The sequence below is a fragment of the Tyto alba genome, unplaced genomic scaffold, assembly GCF_018691265.1.
Source record: "Tyto alba isolate M040663 unplaced genomic scaffold, T.alba_DEE_v4.0 Super-Scaffold_39, whole genome shotgun sequence".
Lineage (NCBI taxonomy): Eukaryota > Metazoa > Chordata > Aves > Strigiformes > Tytonidae > Tyto > Tyto alba.
The window spans coordinates 13999158-14024631 of record NW_024881314.1 but is presented as its reverse complement, the minus strand read 5'-3'; the positions used below and the strand labels follow the sequence as shown (position 1 = coordinate 14024631).

The 25474-nt window shown below is 42.5% G+C and overlaps 1 protein-coding gene across 4 annotated transcripts in view; it reads right to left on the bottom strand.

Annotated features, from left to right (window-relative positions):
* GAS7 (growth arrest specific 7) overlaps positions 1 to 25474 on the bottom strand; it is a 105977-nt gene that overhangs the window by 8724 nt on the left and 71779 nt on the right. For 3 of the 4 annotated variants that reach the window (XM_042802540.1, XM_042802542.1, XM_042802541.1), the window contains 8 exons: positions 24184 to 24273; positions 20853 to 20968; positions 15150 to 15224; positions 11929 to 12007; positions 7181 to 7309; positions 5051 to 5174; positions 2552 to 2631; positions 85 to 183 (listed from right to left, as the gene is read on the bottom strand). In XM_042802540.1, coding sequence (XP_042658474.1) covers positions 85 to 183; positions 2552 to 2631; positions 5051 to 5174; positions 7181 to 7309; positions 11929 to 12007; positions 15150 to 15224; positions 20853 to 20968; positions 24184 to 24273 — 792 coding nt within the window. The remainder of the gene's footprint in view (positions 1 to 84; positions 184 to 2551; positions 2632 to 5050; positions 5175 to 7180; positions 7310 to 11928; positions 12008 to 15149; positions 15225 to 20852; positions 20969 to 24183; positions 24274 to 25474) is intronic. The other variant, XM_042802543.1, reaches the window with a different exon arrangement.

Sequence of the window (25474 nt, the reverse complement as noted above, 5' to 3'; positions counted from 1 at the left end):
AAGTCAGTCAGATCAGGATAGGGACTGTTCTGCTCAGCTGAAGGGCAGCAAAGACCAGAGGGACTGAACAAAAAGCAGACTTACACTTTGGTTGAACATGTCCGTCTCATGCCGCAGCTGTGTATACTGGCAAAGATGCTGCCGAATCATCTCTACCCTTTCAACTTCTAGTCTCTCAAGCTCCTGGACACAAAGAAAAATAAAGTCCATATTTTTCTTGGAAGCTGAGCTTAAAGGTCCAGAGAAGGGATGACACACAAAAGGTTTCTAGTCAGTGTGATACTACCCCAGGGTCACACTTTGGAGCTGAACTCTGTGGTTGCACATCCCTCTGATTTGCAGAGAATCAAGAGACATCAAACAACAGAAGTCACTTCAGCCTGAGCTGACAGAAAAGAAGGTCAAAACCTTTCCAAAATTGAGACAACTATGGCAAAGAGAGGAGCTACTGTCTTCAGGGATGCTGCAAGCAAGAGGGAATCTGTTGCCTGCTTTTCATGCTTTGTTGATAGCTCCAGAAGTTACAGTGATTCCTTGGGGAAGCTGGAGACCACATTGGGGTGTATGGCTCAGAGGACCTAAGTGCCCTTGGTTTAACCAGACACCTGTAAGAGCAGCTTTATCTGTTTACCACGTGATGAGCAGGGACAAGTCTCCACCTCACTCAGCTGGCAGTAAGCAGATCCCAGCAATGCTTCAATTGAAAAGGCAAGTGATTTCTAACTTTCCTCCTGATTTTTTTGCCTCCTTTTTCTCCTGCATTCTGATATTATACCCCAAAATCTGTATTTAGTCACTCCTTGTCCACCTGAGTGGCAGCAGTGGAAGCAACATGCTGCGGAATTCTGCCTTTAAAGACATACTGTAATGGACTTTGCTGTATCACTAGAAAGGTCTGTATTCACAGGGATATCAGTGGGGCCAAAACTTAAAAAACTTGCTTCAGAGGGCATTTCTTGTGTTCACTTACTGGGCATCGTGGCGGAGTGCAACCTGAGCATATACAAGTACGCAGGCTGCTACATTGCCTTCTTTATGCTATCTGCAATTTGTTAAATGTCTTTTGGGAAACAGATCCTTCATTATAGCACAAAAATCTCACGTGGCAGACTATCTGGATGGGGAGAAAGAAGAGCAAAGGAGCTTATGGTATGGATAAGACTGAAATACACTGAGCTCCTACTGCTGTTGCCAGTTCATGTACTGCTCTTATGGAAAAAATGATCCGCTTTGAACTCAGACTTCCCTAGGGCACAGATGCGCAGAACCAGAAGGCAGAACCAAGTGTGCTAGCGTCAGTAAGCATGACATATACAGAACGTGCATTCTATCTGCACCAGAAGCTTCGGGGAGGAGAGTACACGAGGAAATACAAATCTTCAGACCTTGACTCTCTCAACTTTGTATTCCATGTGAACTAATCTGTATCTGAGCTGATCAGATGCAGACTGTTTTCCAATTTAGGTTTTCTATTCATGCACACCAGAAGTTACCCTCAAATGCTTCTCAGCCTGAGTTTCACAACTGACAAACCTGCTGTGCAGCCTGCAAGCTATGACTTCCCTCTTCAGCTATCTACTAGCACTCTTATAAGTCATACTTCTCTGGGAGCAAATATGCGGCTAACATATACCTGGCTGTATCTGGACACAGTGGAACTGATGGTCAGTATCATTTTCATCAGTAAGAAACCACCAGTGAAGGTAAGAGAATCAGATCCCTTATGTATAGGAACAGCCAACGTTTTCTCTCTTGTTCTGCTTTTGGGAAGATACCTACCTCCTGGTTTTCCACTCACCCATCTGCCTTTATTTATTTACTGCAGTTTAAATATTGCACTGACATACTTCCAAATGCTGAGCAATTTATTACCCTGCCTCCTATTAGGAGGAGTTTAGAGTTTTGTGTTTGTCCAATAAGAAAAATGCATGCAAAAGACATTTTTATTTCCCACTTTTGAAAGCAAATGGCTGTTGTCCAAAAGGACTCTAAGGAATGATACGAGAGAGGAGCCCTAAGCCACAGTACAGGTATTTCAAGGAATACAGCACATCAAAGCTTTATCTTGGCGTCTTGGTGACTAATCCCAAGGTACATGCCCTAGGGTGAATACTGTGAGCTGTATTATCTTTAGAGAAACAGAACAATAGGCAATTAAAACATGCCTCTTCTGAGCTGGCAGCACTTGTGAAGAAATTGTAAAATCATGGAATACAAAAATTCATTAATTTATAAATGGATTCAGTGATTTATCACATTTTTCCATGTCTTCCCTGTGCATTACTTCATTCTTCCTGGGGACAATTCCAGTGTTCTGGTCCCTAAGAAGCCCTGATCTGGCTTAATGCCTTCTGCAAAGAAACAATTATTTCTTCCCTACTCTAATGATACAAGTTTTTCTTGGAACTGTGAATGGGAAATACAATGGGAGATTTATCACCCAGTTTTTCCCCACTGCTTTGCACTGTAACTAGCATTGAGTGATGAATGCTGTATGCTATTGACAATTTTTCAATGTTATACATGTAAGAGGCTACACAGAGCTACATACCAGAGTGGTGGTCACCATTTCCTCAAACCACTTAGACTGGGCTTGATTGTAAAGATCCACGCAGCGCATCAGGTCATCTCCTGAAAAGTTGAACATAGCAGCACATTAGTCTTCTTCAGGCAGTGTTACAGAGCTTAGAAGAAAACTGCAAGTCAAGTTTTGTAGACAGACCCAGAGGGTTTGAAGGCCAGTCTTGGTGGAACTGAAGACATTTCTGTTACATGGTATTTGTTATGTGCAACAAAATTTCAACAAAATGCATGTACTTCATGTGTGGTAAAAGATCAGGTGATTAGGGTGAGAAAGGATGAGAGGGAATGGTAATATTTTAAAAGGAAAATATGAACATTAAGTCATATTTTACGTAATGACCATAACTATAAAAACAAGTTACTTCTGTTTTTAGAAAAGGTCAGAGACAGAAAGTTATATATGAAAAACAAAATAATTAAAATGGGAAATCAATAACAATGAGTTATTGAGCTGCAGGGTAGCACTCTGCAGGTGAGCCTGCATTCTAAACAGACAGGTCTGTTTAAAACAGGAGCAAAGCATCAGGCTCAAACTGTTTGAGATCAAGGGATGCTTATTTGCAACCTCAACCCAGCTGCGCACTCATGCATTCTCCAGACTCTGAGGATGCGTAATTCCAGTTGAGCTCTGGCTTCCTCCCGTGTTCAGGGCACTAACGCAATAACCTGTGATTATTTAAACTTTTTCTTTGTTGCAGGACTTTGCTCTGACAGAGAGGGAAAGGTGGGTGAAAATTCCTGGAAGGCATCTCTCAGAGATTACTGATTTCCAACTAGTAAATTCCTTTTCTTCTTTAAATGAAGCTCAGTTACACTTTCCTTAATGGTTTGATGCCTAGGTCCAGGGCTCAAATTCATCCTACTCTTTTAGATGTAAAAGGTATTTATACATAAACCAGGGATGAATCAAGCTTTAAGAACAGGACTCCATTGACCAAACTAGTGTCAAATAAGTAAATGCATCTGGAAGTCTCTCATGGATTTGAAGTTGGTGTGGCAACCAAACTCTATGAAGAAACCAGGAGTCAGGGCTTAAAACTTGACAGTAAGCTTACCCGCCTAGACGAGGGATGCCTACTCTTAACATGACAAGTCAGAACTAATGGCTCCCACACTCCAGGAGCCTCCTCAGGAGCTATCTGACTTGGGGTTATCCTCCACCCACCCGAGTGAATCTCAGTCACTGTACAGCCAGAAACATAAAAGCCACGAAACACACGAACAGTCGTGAGAGCAGAAAGCAATGCCACGTAACACCGGTAACCAGTGGGATGGTAGAATGGTCTGGTCGAGAGCTCTCTAGTCCTATTGTCCACTTGCAGCAGGCCTCATTTCAAAGATCACTACATGCTTCTGCTGTGCACAAGTACCCTAGCTGAGCTGCTGGGTAGCACTACCTGTGGGTACAGGGCGAGTCCTCCCCTGCCACGTACCATTACAGGGGCACACAGTGAGGGAGACTCACACCAAACTCTGGGTTACTCCCATCTGATCTTCAGCTCTCCCTTGCTTGTTCAATAAGTATCTATTACAAACAATTTCTGAGGGCCCAAGAAAACACAGAGAGGATGTGAATTTGCAAACGGATAAAGAGAATCTCTCATGGAGCCTCCTGCCGATACCACTTAACTTTTGTTTCTCTTTAAATGGTTGTCTATACACATGGTCACACTGCAAATGTTTCTTCTCAGTCTCCTCAAAACCCAGACAGGCTATCCTGAAGTTTTAAAAGCCTCAGAACTACAAAGTACCACTCTGCCAAGGAATGGACCTATGAGGGGATGAAACATGGAAGCTCTAGTTAAAACATCTTTTCAGCAAAGGTACTAACAAAGCTGCACATATCAGCTTTGCAGATCTCAAGAAAGTTCCTGATGGATCCTGTGGAAGTGGTTTGAGCCTCTGTAAAATATCAAGTAGCTGTGTCTGCAGTACAGCGTAGCATACACTACTATTATCTTCAGCACTCCTTTAACAGAAATAATTTTAATTGCTGGGTAGCAGTGGAAAAAAGACAAAAAGTTCACTTTCAAGGAAAAAGACGGTAACAGGAGGCATAATAGGCATCACTATAGTTGTGGGTGACTATGATTTAGCAAACAACCAAGGAAGGAACTGTGATTTAAGAAAGAAACATCCTCAGCTGAGCTTCTCTGAATCTGACTTTGAACAAACATTCAGTTATCTCAGCACACTTTCAAAAAACAAGGACAATTCACCCTCCTTTTACTGTTCTCACCCCAATTATCAAAATCATCATTTTGTGATGTCTGACTTGGAAAAACTGAGCTTGTTTCTTCAAAGGATTTACTATCAAACAGATTTGTAGCATGGTTCACTTTGTCTTTATAGCTACAATATTAAAAATCAAGAAACTTGCTGGTGGATGGGCAGTTGCATCCCATCTTGTTCCGGCTGTTCACGGGGCTGTGCTTGCCTCCCATCACTGACAGACACAGGTACTCACCTGCCTGAGTGGACTTCCGTCTCGCTTTCTTAATTTCTTCTTCTGTCTTGTTGCTGAGCTTCACCTCTAGCTGCTGCGTTTTCATTTCTAGATCCTTCTGTCTCTCTGTCAAGGCTTTCCGGGCCTTGGAGTAATTAAAGAAGTCACATGTTTTAGAGGAAAAGAGATGCCAGCTGCTTTCAGCCATCTATGACTCCTTCACACAAGTATCTGCTAGTAAGAAGTCAGGAACTGCATAAATCTGGGTCCTAACTGAAATTCAAGTTCTTAGGACACCATGTGGTGTTCAAAGAAGTGTCCTACCACCATACAGCAGCTGTCACCAACAAATCATGAAAGCATCTGAACTCTTCATAGGTTCTTAAAAAGGCACAGTAAAAAAGGCATCATCAGACTTTCATGTTTCTTAGTAACTTTCTCACTATTTCTGGAAGAGAGGGGAGATGAAGCTTCTTCCAAATGTCTTAACCAGCATCACCTAGATACCTTTTACATCTGCTTTTCTTAGGATCTAAGTTGTTGAAAGAATTTCAAGTACCTTGCAAAATTTAAGTACCTTCTGGATTCAATATACACTTATCAGAAACTCTAACAATAGGAACTTTTAGACTTTTTCCAGAAAAACTTATTCAAGATCATGACAACAGTAGTTTGTACTGTAGAAATCAAGAACCTGAGACCTGGTTACAAGCAATTATTTAAATTAAAGTTCTTCAGGCTTTTAAAAGCTGATTTAGCAATTTCATTACTGAGCGTATACAGTCAAATTAGTAAAGTGTCTTAAATAAACATCATTCCCACATATGCATGCTGTCACTTCATTTGCTGAGGTTGTCTAAATACACAGAACAAAAATAACCTTTTTGGCACAGACCTGTTGTAAAATAGATCACATTTGTTCTTTATCAAGTTATAGTGTTTAAAACTAAATTTGGGTGATTATATTTTGCTAGCATCTTGCAGTTTTCTACAGTCACACCAGCCTGCAAGTTACAATAATCTTGAGGCATTACTTGAATTTTTTCAACTTGCAGTTTTGAAGACCCTGTGCTTGGTTGTGCAGATCACAAGAGGGAGCTGAAGGAAAGCAATCTGGTGAGAAGCTGTGTGCTTCATCAGGCACACTGCAGATATGGCATTTCCCGTTTTCTATTCCTTCTTCTCAAGGCTATTTTAATTTGTTCTTTTCAATATCCCTACCGAGGATTGTGTTTCTTTGCAGATATGACTGTAAAGAACTTACTGTTTTACAGAAAAATGCCTTCCTTGCATACATAGACTCTAATAACCTTGTGTATCCTCAAACAGTTACATCCCCAGGCAAACTTTCTCATGTGCACTCTAATCTTTAATGAAAGCCCAAACAACCTTCTGTGTTGACTGAGCACAGTATTTCCCTTTCCATCTTACACCCAAGAGCAAACTGCATGAAGATACCATTTGGCATAAGCATCCTGACAGCCAATGCATGGGTATCCCCTGTTTCCTGCCAGCTGCTGACAAGAGAGCACCTTCTGTGGGTATAACTCTCCCTAAATCACAACCTCAGTTACCTACTGGGTGTTCGTGTTAAAACAGCCTCTGACTAGGGTGCTGCTGCTGCTTAAGTTTTTCAGGCGAGGATGTTGGCTGTGATGTGCAGAAAACTGGAAGTGGGAGAGGGTTTGTGACTTGCCATGCCAAGTTTGAGCTGCCTTCCTTGGCCATCTGCTTTTGGCTACTGCACGAGAGGATACTAAGCCAGGTGAGCCTTTGGCCTGACACTGATACTATTCTAAGGCAAAGTTTTTTAAATTTTGAGGGCAATAGGCGTGACTTCCAGATGCACATGAGCAAGGTGTATTTTCATCAAGTGTACTTGAAATATATTGTCCCAGACTGAAAAGGGGAGGATGAAACAAAAGTCAGTTCAGCAGTAATGCACTAGCCCTGCCTGTAGCTCCCAGTTTCCCATATTTCAGCTAAGCAGCAAATGATGTCTATGGCCCCAGGAAAGTGTAACAGCAGAAAGCACTCAGCAGAAACCTTTTTGCTTCTTTGTGGAGAAACAGAAACTTTTCACCGGGCAGCTGCTTTTCTGTCCAAATCAGCATTATCTCATAAACTTTCCAGTTTGTTCTCTGCTCCCACCTTTTCAACTGCAGCATAACGGCTGGCCAGATGTTTTCGTAAGTCTGCAATATGGTGGTCACACTTCTTCATGTCTTTCTTAAAGTTCTCTCTGAAGTTGAGCAGGGGTTTCTCTACCTCACTCTGAAGCTAGTAATGAAAACAAAGGAAGAAATGGCAATAATGAGGAGCCGGGCAGGAATTCCTGGCTCTTCTGCTGAGCAGAGCTCAGGACAGAGAAGAAACAATGCACACACGACAGTCAAAGGCAATATCATACAGCAACACTTCTCTTCCCCAAGAGACCTCCGAGTGAAGCTACTGCAAAACTCTGCTTTTCGCAGGACAGCTTTGTTAAGGGAATATTTACTGAAGGGAGCAAAAGAACAGAAATCTTGTCTTCCTCTCTCACCATAAAATCTTATCTCTCTTCTTACACCTAAGATGAAACTGCAGGCAATATCCAGACCACTACCTGAGGTGCTCTGATTCTGGCCTAACTGATGCAACTTTGTTAAAAAATAAAAAGTACAGGGACTAAAGCCACTAACCCCTGACTGCAATAAGGTAAGTGGACGACGGCGACACATCTGCATTTTTTGTACAGTGAAAAGAAACCCAGTAAGGTACATTTTACTTATTTCTGTGAAGTAGAAGGGAGACTAAACAGAAGGCTGAGTATTTAGTTGAAACTCTAAGTAGTAGCAAGAAACCACTGAAATGAACTAGGTAGAGATCCATCATGACCGCACAGGTGACTTATCACTTAGCAGGACTTGACAGTTAGTAATACTCAACTCTGACAGTTTGTATCAGATTGCTCTTTGGCCTTTTGATACACAGTTTTGACATCCAGGAAATGTGCTCTGAAGGGATACAAATATTTCACCTCATCAGAAGCAACTAAATATTTATTTTCTGTTGTCCCTCCTGTGGGGATACTGGACTCCATCAGTGCAGGCAAGATGGATCCATAATCACCTGCCATGGCTGACAGTACAGTAGTATCAAATAGTCCCTGAAAGCAAGTATTTTCTGCTTTTCTCCAGTGCTCATTTAATAAAGAAGGAAACTTCATTCAAGCTCAGTACAACCTTTTAATGGAGAGAGGCTTGAAACAAAAAAGGCCCAAACAATCGGCCTCAAACCAAGGTTGACTTCCGAGTGAATCCCCTGACCAGCAACCAGCATCTTATCAGCAGCATGAAGCAACCAGCATCTTATCAGCGTGAAAATGCAACCCTGGGAACAATCCCTGGGAACTATAAGTAAACAACAGGAAGGAACTATAAATCCCAAATGTAAAGAAAAACAGAAACTCCTCAGAGGTGCCCGGATCCTGGCCAGATCCGGACACACCTGAGTGAGGCATGTCAATCTACCAGATATCTCCTGTGCGTTTTGTATAGACTTGTTTGTTAAACTGTATAAGAGCCGGGCCCCCTCACAGCACAGACACAGACCTCCCCTACGAGCGGACGCCCTGCGTGGGACTTCCCAGCTGCCAGGAAAGGCTCTGCGACCCTTCGCTGGGACGGGGCTCCCCAGCTGATGCACGGGTCGGCGGGATGGTGAAGTAGGAGGGCAACTGGTGATGGATCTTTCTTAATCACTATAGCTAGCTTTATGTAGTAATGACTAGGTGCATTACCTTGCTTATTCTTTCTGCTGCTTTAAACTAAAGTAAAATAAGCCCATTTCTTTAGCTTGGTGTCTGTGTCCTTTGTGTTAACCCCGTCAATTGGCAAAACAAGGCTACAAAGACAGCCAGGGCCCTACAGCGCATATCCTAGAGAGGTTAAACAAGCCTAAAGCAGAGCTTGTTTAGACAGATGAAGACTGGCACCATGGTGATCTAATACGGCCTACAGGTATCTGAAGGTCAGGTGCAATGGTAACAGAGCCGAATTCTTTTTTGTAGAGCCAGGCAGTGTCACAACAGGCAACTGAGCTTTGTGAAGTTCACGTTGAACATAATTAAAAAAAAAAAGTCACCAGAATAGTAGCTGGACACTGGAACAGGTTGACCAGAGAGGTTGTAAAATCTCTGTCCTTAGAGATATTCGAGATTCTGCTAGACAAAGATGTAGTTGACTTGATCCACTGTGGGCGATAGTCCTACTCTGACTGGGGGGTGTAGACTAGATAATTATGGACAATATTTTTACGACTGTCTCGTCAGGATGGCCACAGGCAAGATAATAAAGACATGTTCACAACTCTGTGGTCCAGCATGGTTACACAATCTCTCTTAAGAACAGAGATACACATAGCTCTGCCTGAAGCATTGTCAATGCTCAACAAGACAAGAACTGGAACAGAGAGCAGCTCAGTATGGCCTCAGTGAACTCCAGAGGCAATATATTACAATTGACAGAGATGTTTGTGTCCAACTGATTTTGAAGTAGCTAAACAACCTTCATGCCCTTCAGACTGTTCCAATAATAAATGGATTAACCTGGGTAAACAACACCAGTCAATCATCCTCAGTGGAACAAGTGGCAACCTGACTCATCTGACATAAGTAGACACTGCTGTGAAAACCTTTATAAAAATCTCCAGGGCCAGGGACACACTAAACAGGAGGGCATTTTACTGGTAGTTCTACTTGCCTTATAGAAAGTAAAGATACTTGTTTATTTCACATGGTTTATAATGGGACAGGAAATTCTGAGGACCTCTTAAAGATGGGAAACACATCACCAGGAGGCAAAAAATTTAAACAAGGCAACTGCTTTCTCCAATTTTGTGTTCTGGGAATCAAAGAAGCAGACTTCTGAGTGAAGGCTGTCATCTTTCCTCTAGCACCATTATCCTGCTTGAACTTCCATCTTCAAAGACGTACCATAAGCTATCAAAATAGATCCACATGTGAATGACTCAGGCTTTTAAATGTTGCATTATAGCTGGCCATATTTACTCTTTTTATTTGGCTTGAAGATCTTGATAAAATACTTTCAAATGCATGCAATATGAAAAAAAAAACATGAACTACTATCCTAAGTTGAAAAGATTTAAAGCACCTGTGTATACAGACAACTCTGACACTTACCCATCACTGAATAGGTGAGACGTGACAAAGGACTCGAAATCTCAAGAAGTTTGCTGAAAGAAGTTATCAGGACAGAGATCCTGTATCTCTGTACCAGTATAGCAGAGACTTAGACAAAAAGAGGCGTAGGATTAATCATAGTATTAGATGCTGGACAAACTACATAGATGAGTTATCAGAAACGACACTTCAAAATTTCCTCTAATTTCACAAGTACTTATTTTTATCTTTGCCCCATCAGTACCGTTTCCAGAATTGCTGATAACACACCATCATATCCAGGCCAGCCTGCCATGACTTCAACTAGTCCAACACATGTGCACTTTCTCTTCTAGCAGAATCTGCCTCCTGGAGCTCAGTGAGGGATAATCAAGAGGTTCAGTGCCATGACAGCCTTCTTGAAGGATCCTTCGTGTGCGTGCATCTACAGCTGCCATGACAGTCTGTACAGGCATTAGTAGCATAGTAACATTTTACATTCCAAGTGCCACAAGAGTGCTGTCACCTTCTCTGATCTGTTCATAATCCCCAATGTGACAGTACCGTAAAGGACTGTCAAGGAAGTTGTTCAATGTCTTCAAGGTTAGTGTTTATGTTTGAATACTCTTGGTGTGCTCTGCACTGTACTGACTGCTTGTGCCAGCACTGAATGGTTTTGTTCCACTATCAACAAGAAATATAATTACTACTCTAAGAATAACTTCTCTGAATGTAATAGCAAAAATCAGTATGTTTAAAATATATTCTGTTAATAAAAGAAAGCTGGAACTAGGAACTCCCAAAGCAGGTACTGGAACAGTTGGGAGAGTTCAGAGGATACTACAGGAGTTTCTGTGCAGGGTTTAAGTAAAATAATAAAAGTGGCCCTATACATTGCCTGTCTAGATGCATACACACCATTCTAGGGTATATTTCTTCCTCTTGGAAAACAATACAGAAGGACAATGGGGAGCAAAAAGTATTTCACTAATTACAGCCCTCAGTTTGAAGATGGAAGCAAAGCAGTAGGTTACCAAGGCAGCAGCTGGTTGCCTGAGTAACCTCTGCATAATCACTTGCAAACAGTGCAGAGCTATAATTCTCCTCCAGAACACGGCTGTTATGCATGCAGTATCTGCCACTGCATTGAACTTGATCACCCACAGAAGTTAACATAATGTAGCAGGATGAAAGAGTATGTCACATGTGGTGGGAAAAAAAACAGATAAATACCACAATTTGTTCAAGAAATCTCCTTGGGCATCACTTGAGAGAAGATCCAAAAATAACATGAATTAAGTTCCCAGTGAACTTTTCAGAAAGGCTAATGATACAAAGTCGTTGAATTACTGGTTCTCTTCCTTCCAGATAGACACAGTAGATTTTTGTTGAGAAGCCAAATATTATTTCTTCCTCTACAGAAGTAATCTGTACAAACTCTAGGTAAATTTACTTGAACAGGCTGGAACTTAAGAGCCCTAGGTGAACATCCTCTGGAATCAGTTTTCCTTTTTATGAAAAATTAATGCTAGATGTGTTTTAACTTACTCATCAGGTATAGGAAATAAACTGATTTTGGCAGGAAAAATGGACAGAATTTCAGTAAGTTTGTTCACCGGCTTATTGATTCTTCTAAATTTGTACCATATGCATGTGTATTTTCCCAACGAACAAGCACTGAAAGGAAATCCACATCAATTACAGGGCAAAAATCTTTGCAAAAGGAATAACTATTTACCTTAGAAGAAAATTTGAGATGAACCTCAGCTTCATCAGATAGACTTTTCTTCAGCTGAGCCCAAGCTTCTCCTAGTGTCCTAAAAGAACAGATTGACAATGATCAATGCCCTGTCTTCTGCACAACCTCCCAGCGAGAATTTTTCAGATAGTGTTAGACAGATATAGTACAACGCTTTGTATCATATCTTCTTCAGAAAAATCATGAAAGAGTGATAGCAGAAATCTAAGATAACATACTTCTCTGACCAAGGCAGAATTATACTGGCTTTGTACGTAGCAGATATTTGAAAATACTGTTCTTCATAATCTCCAGTTACAGAGATGCCACAGTATCCATAAGCAAGATGCTTCGGTATCTTATCCTTCTCATAATAAAGTTTTTATTTTCTAATCCATAAAATAAATCTTCACCAATGCAGTTTTTCCATTGGCTCTTCTACTTTACAGCCTACTTTTGGTGAACAGATTATTCTACTTCTCCTTGGAGAAGCCTTCCAGTATTTGAAAATTACTCCACCTTCAGACACTGTTTTCTAGATAATGGCAGTTTAGGTATGCTCCTCTAGACTCTCTCCAACAGCCTAGATTCCTCTTAAAGCATCATAACCAAAAGTACACCATCTTCCAGCAGGTCTTCCAGTCACTAAATGGGTAACAGATTATTTTGTATTAGACGCTCCTTCTATCTATCTCAGTATGATTGCTTTTTTAGACAACAGTGTGAAGTTGTTGATGAATAAGCTTGTGATTCACTATAGCCAGATCTTTCTCCCACAGACTGTTATGTAACTGCATCTTTAACATCCTGTGAAAGTATAAAACCTGGTACTTTGTTCTCATTGAAATGCATCTTAATTTTTTTCAGTTAATTTCTCTAGTTTAACAAAATAATTCTGAATGGCAACTCTGTCTTCAAATTTACATACCATCCCTCCTAGCTTTGTCTCATCTTCGATTACAGTATACCCAGTATTTATTCTATCATAGGACATTAACAAAAACATTGAAAAAAATCTGAACTCAGGAGGAACCTTATGGGATCTCAGTCCATATCTACTTTCTGAAGTTTACTTTTTGTAAGTAGAGGGTATGATTTCTTAGCTAATTTTGCACCTTAGGCTTTATTTAGGCCACACTTCTCTTGCCTGCCTACAATAATCTCCCATTGCAGGAAGCTATACTAAATTGAGAGCTATGACTTCGGTTATTCCATCACCAGAGAAATTTAGGTTGGTTTGATTGTTCTGTATGCATCCACAATAATTGCTCACCATCTTAGTTTTCCACCAAGTGCTTCCAGAAAGCTTGATGGTTTATTCTACCACTTTGCAGAAGTTAAATAAAGCTGAGCGATCTACAATTTCCTGTCTCCTCCTCTCTCTCCTCCACCCACTTTTTGAAGGGTAGCCCCTTCCTGACAGCCTGAAAAATTGCCTGTCACCTGCAATTTCAAAATAATGATCTGTACTCTCTGACATTGCTCCAATGAACTGAGTCCTCAAGTACGGTGTTCATCACAGATAAACAACCTGAGACTTTCACCAATATAAGTGCTCCCAACACTTCTTCCTTAGTCCCTCCCTGTGGTCCCCCCCCACTGTCCAGTTCTCACTGGCACTATTTTATCTGATCTATTTAAGTAAAGAAGCCATTTCAGCCTGCTAAGCATCTTTTGCTTCTCTTATTCAACTACAATGACTTAAATGACCAAGGATTGTATCACCTTCTGTGTATATGCAACAGCACTGTACACACAGCAACTTGGACAGAACCATCCTGATCCACCACTCGCATCTCGTCACCCTTGTGTCCCACTCACAAGCATGATGGTGGGTCTTTATATGACCAGAGGAGGGTAGAGGAACCTGGTGGGACAGCCCATACTTTGTGTCAATTCCACAGACCACTGGACAGCAAGGCTGGAAAACGCTCTGTGGACTATGAAACCAGCAGTGCTAACTGGTCTGTTCCCACTCATACCTTCTCAGGAATGAGAGGAATACCCTGGTGAACGTTTGAGTGTGCTAGGCTGTAGTCCCACTTTTCGCTCCTTCGAATACTCCTGTTGTCTGCTCTTCCTCCTTCACTTTCTTAAACAGAACTTTTCCCTTTCCTGGGCTTCACCAATTCCCAGGATCTTCTCACTAGCCTCTTCCTGGCCCTAGCCAGTTTGGCCACCACAATACCAAGAGGAGAAATTCCAGCAGGGACTCCTTCCACTCCCTTACCTTGCCACCCCTCCAGGCAAAGCACCACCGGGCAGTGTTCCTAGCTCCCTACACTTTGCTTCATGTCCCCTTCAGTTCCCTACTTCAACATTATTTATGCTTTGGTCCTCATTCCCTCTCTTTTCATCTACTGTCCCCTAGTTTCCTTCCCCTTCACATTTTTCCGGCATTTCCCCTTTCTCCTATTGGGGGTAGGGAAAGTTGGAGGAAGATGTGGAAGAAAGTGGTTTTAGCTTTACTAGGAGAAGGTTAACACCCACCCCTCAAGGGAAAAGAACAACAGAAACCATCATCAGTGTAGGTGCTTAGAGAAGTTAGGCCTAGTTAGCCTCTTGCAATTTCTGTCCTCGCCTACTGGAACCTCGTGGAGCTTCACTGCCAGTAGAAACACACTATGTCAGAACTAGGGTGAGGACAATAATTTCCAGCCTTGGGTTTCAGTGCTTAGAGGGTTTGTGTTGGAACAGATAGAGCTAACAGCTTCTAACCCTTCAGGAGTGGTTTCTTTTCATTACTACTGAAGAATTGCAATCTAGTCTGAAGTGCATTCCCTAATACCTTTTTAGTAACTTCCAAAGTGTGAAGAGGCTGTAAATAAGGGACAACCTCCTGCTTTACTTGGAGGGCCCGACCCACGATGAGAAGAGACTTTGTCCTCCCTCTGTCTGTGCTGCTCCAATATATTCCATATATGCTTCCATATTCAAAGTAATTTAGTACTTATACATTCTAATCTCTAAATGAACTAGTTCTGGCTAGAACAAAAATAGCATAAACACATTATTGGAAATGCAGTGTTTTATACATATTCCTAAAAATTTACCATGAACATCTTCGAAACTCCAAAGCAGTTCTATCTTCCCCAACACACCTAAGCTAAATAAACCTCTACTCAATGAGAGAGCTCAGGAAAAAATACATGTACCTGCATGGGAGGAATGACTTTTATGTTAAGATTTTTATCTTCTGCAGAAGTCAGATACACACTCACCCTTCTTCCTGAGCAGCCAAGGAATTCTGAGACAGTTTGGACAGGTTCTTAGCATATTCCTCCTCAATCTTTATCCTACACTCACAAACACACACAGAAAATAAAAAGACAGCAGTAAGTAAGATTTAAGGCAGAAGCCCACACACTTAATTTAAATAAATTCTCTGCATTTTAACACATCTTGCCACAGGAATTTTCCTTCCAGTCTCTAGGGCTTGGCAGCACCAGTTTCAGGATCCATCTCTCCCCTCCATATGCTAAATATGCAGTGGCAAGAGCAGGGATATGCAAGACAGCATGTGTGACAAAATTGGAAGAAAAACCTACAGTTCCTGAGCAAATAACAAGGACAGTGTGTTTCTACTCCGCAACATGGACTGTCTGCAAAACCAGGCTCACTTGAGAAACATGTGTTTCAGTCTGCTGCTAAACATCGTCACATATCCTTGAAGAAAAGATGAAGGAATGCAGAGATACAGAAGAAATCTAAATGAGGTTTAGGGTGCTGGAATGCACCTTTCCTAAGGACACTGAATGCTTCTTGCCTCCCATTAAAGGTGACAAAGCTGGTTAAGGTGTGGCAGGGCGTTTCTGTCACCAACACGTGGTGATGGAGCCCCTGTCCTTCACCCATCTCACCCACTACTCTGTCCTGCTCGCCATTCACTCAGCAGCACCACACCTGGGACAGGGTATGAGCTTGCCAGCGGTGAGAGTGCAGAAGAGGAAAACTGTTGGCAACCAACCACCGTGGGAATGGCTGAAGGGAGAAGAACAAGTGTAGCTGTTGAGCAAGGGTACATGGGTAAATGCCAACTGCACTGCAGGGAAGGAAGGAGCAGCAACTGCTTCAGAGATGGCTGTGCACCATGCCTGAAACCCATCTACATCTCCCCTGAGTTCTTCTCCTAATGAAACATTTGCAAGGTATACGTGATCCCAACTAGGGAAAACAACCGGCTATTCACTGGTTTTCAAACCAGCTTGCTCAACAGAGCATCTCCAAGAGTGAGCTGAGTGATATCCAGGTGGAGCAGCTCCTGATTCTGTGCTAACTATGTATAAGCAGGGGAAAAACCTGGTTTGAAATTCATCTCTTTCCAGTAAGGAGACAGAAGGTAGCGTGTTTTTGGCATGCCCGTTTGCAGTAGCTAGCTGAGCAAGTCCTATTATGTGTGGCACATTTTAGATAAAAAGGGATCCTCTGAGCCAGCTAAGAGGGGTCTGGTATTCTGGGCTGTTGAAAATACGATATGGATGCCACTCTGTAGCTGGCTGAGGCCCAAGGTGATACCCAGCTCAGTACAGCACAATATAACTACAGACTTCACCCAGCATGTGGAAGGTTCTCTTCTTCCCCCTCCCATGGGAACAAAACCAGCCAGCTCCCCATGCCTCCTGCAGCAAGACCAACAAATACAGCTGTCCAGAATCAAAAGCTACACTGTGGTTAGGACCTCACTATGAAAAGGGCTTTATCCAGGCACATTTCACCCAACCTACTTTAAATACCTTCTTCAGGATGAGACTAATCTTGTCTTAGAAGTGAAAATTTCTATGGACTGGAAAGGGAGCATAGTTCAACTAGAATAAATATGCACACATCTAAATGTAGCTAAGTACCTAAGTGTCCAGCCCAAAGCCAAGGCTCACTGCTTTCACCTCAGTTACTAGGATTTCCCAACCAAAGCTCCTGTCTATAACCTTCACCATGCAACTTTATTCCTTCTGGATTTTGGCTTAAGGATGCCTTTGAGTGATTTACTTGTGAATGCTAGATGCGCAGAAGTGCTAGCAGGTCTGCTGACTGTTCTGAACTGCCCATACAGACAGACCCTCACAGAATCTGTGACTCAGTCCTTTGCCTCATAAACAGGGGAATAACCATCTTCCATCATAAAGGTTTGCTGTGAAAACAATGAATTTGAAACCTCATTAAGTTCTTCCTTGATATTGCTTTAGCTGGGGAAGTATTGAATATAGCAAGACAAAAGGAAGCCTCATGATTTTCACAATCACACATAAGACACACTATGTCTTCTGCCATCAGTGCCTGTCCTAAGCGTGGCACCCTACATGAAAAGCCACTCCTTACCGGTCCCATCTTTGGCCCAGATTATGGGATTTCAAGTGTTACTTGTACTGCAGGTGGACAGCACTACTAATAGGGCAGACAGCCTGGCAAGGAGGAGTAACAAGAAAGATGTGAATTGGTTATTCCTTAAGAGCCCCAATATAAATTGTTCCATGCCAGCCTGGCATCCTGTCACCATCTGTGGACAAGATACCTTGAACACCTCAAAAGAGGCTAAAAATCAAGATGAAGATATATTTCAAAAGGGGAAAAAGCATGCCTTCTGGCCCTGGAGAGTATGAACACACTGCAGACTCTGCGTTGATGTGACTATGAAACACCAACACATCAGTACACAGGGATTCCTGAGCCTTGTCAGCCTACCTCCACGAATCTACACAGCTGTTTTGCAGTTACTCCACCTTCACACCAAGAAAACCCTAAGTTTCTTGTTTCTACTAATTTGTTTGAAAATTTTCTGAATTTCACTCCCTGTGTAATCAGAAGCATTACATATTAAAAGTGCACTTTGACCCATACCATCTTGACTTTATTAGTTCTAGTTGCTCTTTGAATATTTACTCCCTGCTCTTACGTTTTTTTTTTTTTTAATATAGTTCATGTGCCCACACTCAAATAGTTTCAGTCACACCATGTTAGAATGGATGAAGAAAAACTAGAGAGTTACAAATGGAGGCAAAGATGGTCTGATGTGACTGCCATGCAAGAAAAAAGCTAAATAGATTAAGACAACATGGGGAACACAGAGGAAAGGTGATAGAGGATATTGGACAGACATCTACAAAACTGTCACTGTGTGAAGACAGTGACTATGAGGTTTTTTACACTATTTCTCCAAATTAGGAAGCAACAATGAAATTATCAGACAACAGAAGCATAATTACTTTTCCTGTGGTTCGTAAATTGAAGAAGTCATCTACAAATTGTTGCAGTGGTCAAAAATACAGAAAGACTCAAAAGAACTAGACAAACAGTGGAAAATGTTTACAAGTATCTGCTGAACATGGCAGACCTAAGGCAAACTCTGGCTCTGGGCATGCCCAAACTTCTGGTTATTGAAAGGTGAGAGGACAGAGTCTCATGCTCTTTTCCTCTTGTGCACTCAGTACTTCCACGGTTAGATTAAAGTCCGTGGGCTAGACAGACCTTCATCAGACTCACCACAGCCCTTCTCCTGCTTGTGTTTCTTTTCATGTAGCTAAATAATCTGCTATTTATTTTAAATTTTCTAAGCATAGCCCAGCTCAATTAAAAAGTGAGTGGCCAAAAGCCTAAGACTGTGTTCCTTTGTTAATAAACACACTACTTATACTCAGAGACACTGATGCTATTCAGGGCAGCCTGCAGAGCTTCTTGGCCATTTTGCAGTGCTTACTTGATTGCAAATGCTGGATCATATTTTCACTTTTGATTTAAAGTAATTAATTCCTTCTTTCACACCCACACCCTTGATCTTTCAGTTCAGTCAACTTACTAATTATTTTCCTCCCTTTCTTAAGATCTGTCTTATTAAAATTCAAAGTCTGTAATATAACCCTACCTTTGTCAACAAGAACTGAACGAACACATAATTGCTCAGTCCAAGACTACTACTTACAAGTAGCTCCTCTAAAAGAATCTACTTGATAAACTAAGTTTCAGTTAATATTGCCTCTTGTTGGTTATTTGATGAAGAAATCTAGTTATCGTGTCTCATCCCAGCTTCCTATTTAAAGCTATTTTTATTAGCTGCCTGAACCTCACCTCCAGAAGTCTGGTTGTAGAGATGAAGAGAACATTTCTGGACATGAAAACCCCTAGTCAAATGTGGCCGTGTATTCCCTGAGCCACCTGATGGTCATCATGAAAATCTTATCAGTAGTTTTACCCTCTCAGGTGGGAATGTAAAGGTTCCCCCAGTGGCCTGAGCTCTCATTTCCATGAGTAACCTCTCCAGTTCAACACCGTCCTTCTCCTTTTCCACACAGAGCAATCCTGAATCATTTGTTCCAAACAAAAGAAAAATATATTCATCGTTTTATAACTCCCATCTAGATCCTCTTCACACTCAACTCCAAACCTCTGTTTCCAGCACACAGTGATCTTTTCTGTCTTGTCTTCTCCAACATGCCTACTTCTTACTCTACTGAAGACATGGACATGACTCCTTCCAGTGTCAGAGCTGCTCTCTCCTTGCTCTCTCTCTTTTCACACCAACTTTCCCCCCCTCTTGAATGCTTCTTTGTTTCTATCAAATTTCATTATATACTAATTTTTCTGAAGCAGCTTTCCTCCTCCTTTCTCTGGCCACGGCTATAACAATTCTGCTTGCCTTCTCCTCAGCTTCTAGCTTAGCAAGACTACTTCTCGACTGTATTTTGCCTTTGCCAGCTGGTCCTTTCTTCTACCTGCATCCTGTGGTCACACTTTTTCATGGATCACAGAGGCAGCTGTCTCATGTCAAAGGCAGTAGGAACCACAAATGGATGCTGAGCACTCTACAGCTCCTGTATCAGACCATCTTTATTGCCTGTGCCATACTTTGCATTTCTCTACTGTTGCCATATCCCTAATACTAAAAAAAAAAAATGAGAGGGAGAAAGAAAACAATCCATAAAGGAAAGCAACTATCTGCAAAGTTCTGCCCAATTGAACTGCCCCCATAACGCCAACACAGGTGCCTGGTTTTTGCCCTTTTCATTGCTTCTGCCACTACTGATTTACACCAGCATAGTCATGCTGTGTCTTCAGCAGCAGATCAGGAAGGCAATACCAACTCAGCAGCAAGCACCAACACAGAGGCAATAACAGAAGACAGCAGCTCCTTCAGCTGGTGCAGTTGACTCCAGGAGAGAACATCCATAAGCATGCTCTGCCTTCCTCCTGGGAATAAACACTGTTCCCTATGGGCTGTTCTCAAGTTTTGAGAGTCATTCTCAAGATGATTTACATTAGCATGGACATGTGACAAGTGATTTCAAATAACAGTGACACCACTGATGAGTAATCATGTCACATCAACTCCTATACATGGTTGAACTGAGCATCTAATCACCTGCTTGTTTGATGCTTAATGCATTTCGCATGTCAGCAGAGCAACAGCCCATTAATAGCATTCTGGCAATTTCTAGTAGCAACATCTACCTTTATGACTTGGGGTTCACTCTAAATATCTATATGTATAGCTTAGCTCCATAACCAGCTTAATTCCAAAGTGATGTCTTTTTACATCTTCCTCTAGGAAACTGTGCCTATGCTCCAAGCCAACAAACTGCTTCTCTAATTTTCAGACAAAATATTTCCTTTCTAAATATCACCTTTACTCTGTTTGTCCCATGTCCACATTTTTTCCTTGAATTTGCAGCTTAAAACCTTCTTAGTTTCCTCTGTCTAAACAGACAGCCTGTATGCAATACATCTGAGACAGGCACAGCTGGAGAGACAAGTGAGAGCTGGGGAAGACTGGAGAAAGCAGATGGACATTAAAGAAATATTAAATGTTCTTTAATAATTGGTAGCATATCTTTTACGCAGTTTAAGCTACATCATAAACATCCTGAAGGAACATCTAAATCAAGAAAAAAAAAAATTGCCATAAATAGTTAATTTGATAACAAAGTGCTAATTACCTTTCTCGAACAAACTCTGCCATTTCTTTCTGCATTTGTTTCCCTTTAAGTTGCTTTTGAAGAAGAATTTCAAATCCTGAGACTGTATTGTTCCCTTGTGAATCCTTCTTATCGGCCTGGAAAGAAAAACGAAGTTCAACAAAAAGATATGGGGATAAAAACCACTAACACGCAGTTCCCAGTGGCAATTGCCCAAGGAGTCCGAGCAACAGGCAGCAGTGGTGACCAAAAAGCCCTCCCCTGATAACAGCTCATGGTTGTAGCACCTCAGCCCCTCACAGAGGGATAGTCCAACACTTTCTCTTTCCCCCTCATCTTGTTCTTGTTTTACAATTATCTTTAGCTAGCATAAGACTACGCTGGGGCCAAAGCAACAGCCTTGCCTTCTCTTCTGCTCATGGCCTTTCACATGTGATAAAGCCCCTTGGGCTGCCTCTGATAAGCGTGAGCCCTGACGGCTCACCTTGCAAAGAGATGAAGGGATCCTGAAGCCAGCACAAGGGACCTGCTGCGGGAGAGGGGAGGACACTAATACTCCTTCCAAGGGTAACACAGCCCTAAACAACCTTTAATAGTGTCCTGGGTTGAGTGAGTGGTGGGGTTTTCTGGTGGCAGGGGAGGTGGCTATCGGGGCGGCCCCCTGTGAGAAGCTTCTCGAAGCTCCCCCAGCTCCAAGTCGCCTCCACTTCTATTTGGGAAATTGAGCCAATCAGCTGCGCCTCTGCGATAACGTATTTAAGAAGGGACGTGGTGACGGGCAGTCGGACTTGTGAGGAGGAGTGGCTGCAGCTGCATGAACACCAAGGTCAGTGGAGGAACGGAGGAAGAAAGGAGGGGGGAGGTGTGCCGGAGCAGAGACCCCCCTGTATCCTGTGGGGAGATGGCAGGGCGGCCCCCCCTGCCACCCATGGAGATCTACGGTGGAGCAGACATTGATTTATGGCCTGTGGCTTCCGCCTGAATAATCAAGGTGCTGTGCCTGAAGAAGGCCAGGGTCTTGTGGGAAAAGGCAGCCCCCACTGCTGTAATTCAGCGCTGGGAGGATTGCAGCATGCAGGGGTGTCCCACGCCGGAGCAGCTCGGGAAGGGCTGCAGCCGTGGGAGGGACTCCAGTTGGAGAAAGTTAGTGACCCATGACAGAGCCGTGTGGGGAACGCTGCAGGCCCGTGGGAGGAACTCACATCAGAGAAAGTTTGTGGAGGACTGTCTCCTGTGAGAGGGGGACCATGATGGAGCAGGGGGAGCAAGTTCCAAAAGCTCCCCCCACCGAAGATGGAGAAAGTGGCAGCACTGACTGCACCCCCCATTCCCTGCCCCTGCACCGCTGGGGGAGGAGGTAGAGATATCGGGAGCAGAGCTGAGCCCGGGAAGAAGCGGGGGGGGGGGAAGTGTTCTCAAGATGTGGCAATGTTTCTCACTGTCCTACTCTGTTACATGTAGTTAGTGTCTGTAATAAATGTATGTTCTTTTTTAATTCCCCTAATGAGTCTGCCTTTTGCTCGTGACCATAAAGGGTGATTTTTTTCCCCATCCCAGTCCTATCTCGAACCTCAAGCCTGGCTCTCTGTCCCTTCTCATTGCCGGAGGGGAAGGGAGAGGGAGTGGCTGCGTGGTGCTTGGCTGCCAATCAGCCTCAAACCACAACAAATGGACTGTCAAGTTCAACCCTGATTTGCACTCAGAAAAATACAGCCAGTATGCACAGGTCCACTGTAAAGCAGGATAAACCAGCAACTTGTTCAATAGATTACTGCCATACATCCCATCTTTCACTCTATACAGCACTTTCTACCCTTTCCTCCACTGACTTCAGGGTTGCTGCAAGGACCAACACATTCTTCTCTCTGCTCTTTTCTTTCTCTGCTTTTCCCAATTTCAGAACTTAATTTCCTATCCTCTTTCAACAAACAGGCCCAGAGGACAATTCCCTGAGGACTACAGGTTTTGTTCCAATACCCTGGCTGCTGTACATTCGCACAGAGAAAAATGCCACATTAATCAAAGTGTGAGACTTGTATGATGCCATGAAGGCACAGAGCAGCTGAGACAATGGGAGGGGTGGAGCTGATCAGAGAAGGAGAGCAAGTCACAGGCAGACTATGAATGACAAGGCTGAACATGCAGAAAGTACTGGTAGCAGAGCTATGGGAGAATAGAAGTTTGCAGAACAGCAGCTTTAAGTGGATTTTCACTGAGAGTGAGATGGGGTCAAAACCAAGGAGCCAAGCAGCGGCCAAGCCTAAATGGAAAGAACCAAGCAGGGCAGTGACTTCTGTAAGACACATGCAAAAAGTAAGCCTATACACCATTAATTATTTATTGTTCACTAGGATCAGAAGACTGGAAGAAACTGAAGAAACTTTGATGGTTTGGTAACGTGACCATTTGCAAGTATGTTAGTGTATTTTAGCAAGTTACCGCCATTAGTCCTCACACCAACACCAAGCCAGCAGAAGGGGAAGTGTTTCCATGACTCTAATAGCTACACTTTTTGTAAGTGAAACTCTCTTTTTTAATTTTTTTTTTAAATTGGAAATGCTTCAATAACTGATAATTGAGAACACATACGATATTCATAAAATCTTTACGGTTGAAGATGGTAGTATTCCCCTCACCCCCCAAAAAACAGTTTTCCAGAGGAAGATTTTTTTCTATCAGCCTCACACTTGAAGGATTACTGTACCATCTTCATCTGATCCAGGAAACTGAAAGCGGGGCTAAGCACAATAAGACACACAGAGAAACACAGCCATTGGAGACTTCCCGTGCTGAAGGCTGCATTAAACTTATTCAATTTAAGAGTTATTAATGGGCCTGCCCTTCACAGACCTCATCCTTCAAAAAAGTAATTTATCATCTGGCCTCCAGAATAGCCTGTAGGAATGGGTTTTACAATTTAACACAAAATTTGTAATTATCTACTTGTTTTAGATGTGATACCCTCAGCTTCCTTGTGCATCCCTAGCTCTTGTGCTCTGGGAAACAATGAAATAATATTCCCTGTCAGCTACCTCACTGTCTCTACTCCTGCTGCACAGCACTTTTGGCTGAGGTATTTTGAGATGTGTAGTTTGTCCTACACAATTCCCATTTCCTGATCAAAACCCTCTCCTGACAGCTAACTTTGCCTTTCTGGACACTCTTCTGATAATCGCCCACATCTGAGACCAGTTAGATGATTTCCACCTGAAATGGCTTCCTCAGTCTCCCTGGTGCTGCCCTAACATATTGCATTTCAGCCCAAATTCTCCTTTGCCTTGTATCACAAATGAGCTGTTTGTTCCACTTTTTCAGGAGCTGCAATATGACATGTGGCTGGCTGCCTACTTACCCAGAAATAATCACAGTAGCTCCACTCCGAAGGTTTCAGCAACTGCTGCTCTGGCATTACGTCAGGGTGGGGGAAAGTCACACAGTTTATCTGTAAAAAAAAAAAAGCAGAAGAGAGTTAGAAGGTAATGAAATTTAGCTGTTGATGAGAAATATGCAAATGAGGGGTTATATACATGCACTTCCAATCAGAAAACCCACAGTGAATGAACGTCAGTGAAGAAAAATTGGTTGTTGCATGGAAACAGCAGTTAAGTATTCCTAGAAAGCTCCTCTGAGTGATTAGGAGTGTTGGCTCAGAGGAAAATGAACTACCCATTTCACATGATGAAAACCTGCTTGATCTGAAAGTGCCATACAGGCAGTTCTCCTAGAACCCTAACAGACTGTGGTAAAAATCCTGACCTGAAACACCCTGAGCATGCCCTGAACACAAGAAAAATGGTGCAGCAGAGAGCACTGAAGGCACTATCAGTGTATCTCATCAGAAAATCTTGGCTATGTTAGTCCCTGACTGGATTACAAAAAAAGATGTTATTTTTTCAGTGCACAGCCCTTCCATCTATCCCAGAGACCTTTTCAAATGAAAATGATGTTCCATAAAAAAAGGAATAGGGGCTCTCAAAAGTCAGATAGCCTTCAGTGCGCAAAAACCACTGCAATTTTTGAGACAGGACTCATCACAGGCATAAAAAGTACAAGTATTCATTAAGTTATCACAGTAGAAAGTGTAGCCTGATGAAAGCATAGTGGAAGCAAAAAATGTGACAGCTACTGCAAAATGTGCTCCAGAATAACTCTGGATGCATTTAAGTGCTTCAGGGGAAGCATCAGGAAGAGTCAGAGCTCACTGCCAGTACATAATGCTTGCCTAAGATTTCTGCTGGTCAGGAACACTAAAAGCAGTTTCTCTTATTGCACCTGCAGGTTCACTGAACTAAGAGTACTTACTTATGCATTAATTAAGGAACCAACAGAATTTGGGGACGGAAGACTCACAAATATAACTGTATGCGCTTGGAGTTTTTTGGATCAGGAAATCTAAAAACAAAGCTGTGGACAGAGTTAGCACAGCTGCATGGGCAGACCTAAATGTAGTGCCTACATGAAGTGAATCTGCCTTTGGGCTATTCAGAGAGGATCAAAAAGGCCATGGCAACATGCTGCAAAGTGCTGACAGAGTGTAAACCTACAGTGCTAGAGCAACACAGACAAAGCCTTAGCTGATACAATGCTGTTCCTACAAAGCCTCATTGGCTTTGCTGCTGTCTGCCCATGCTGAACTTTCAATG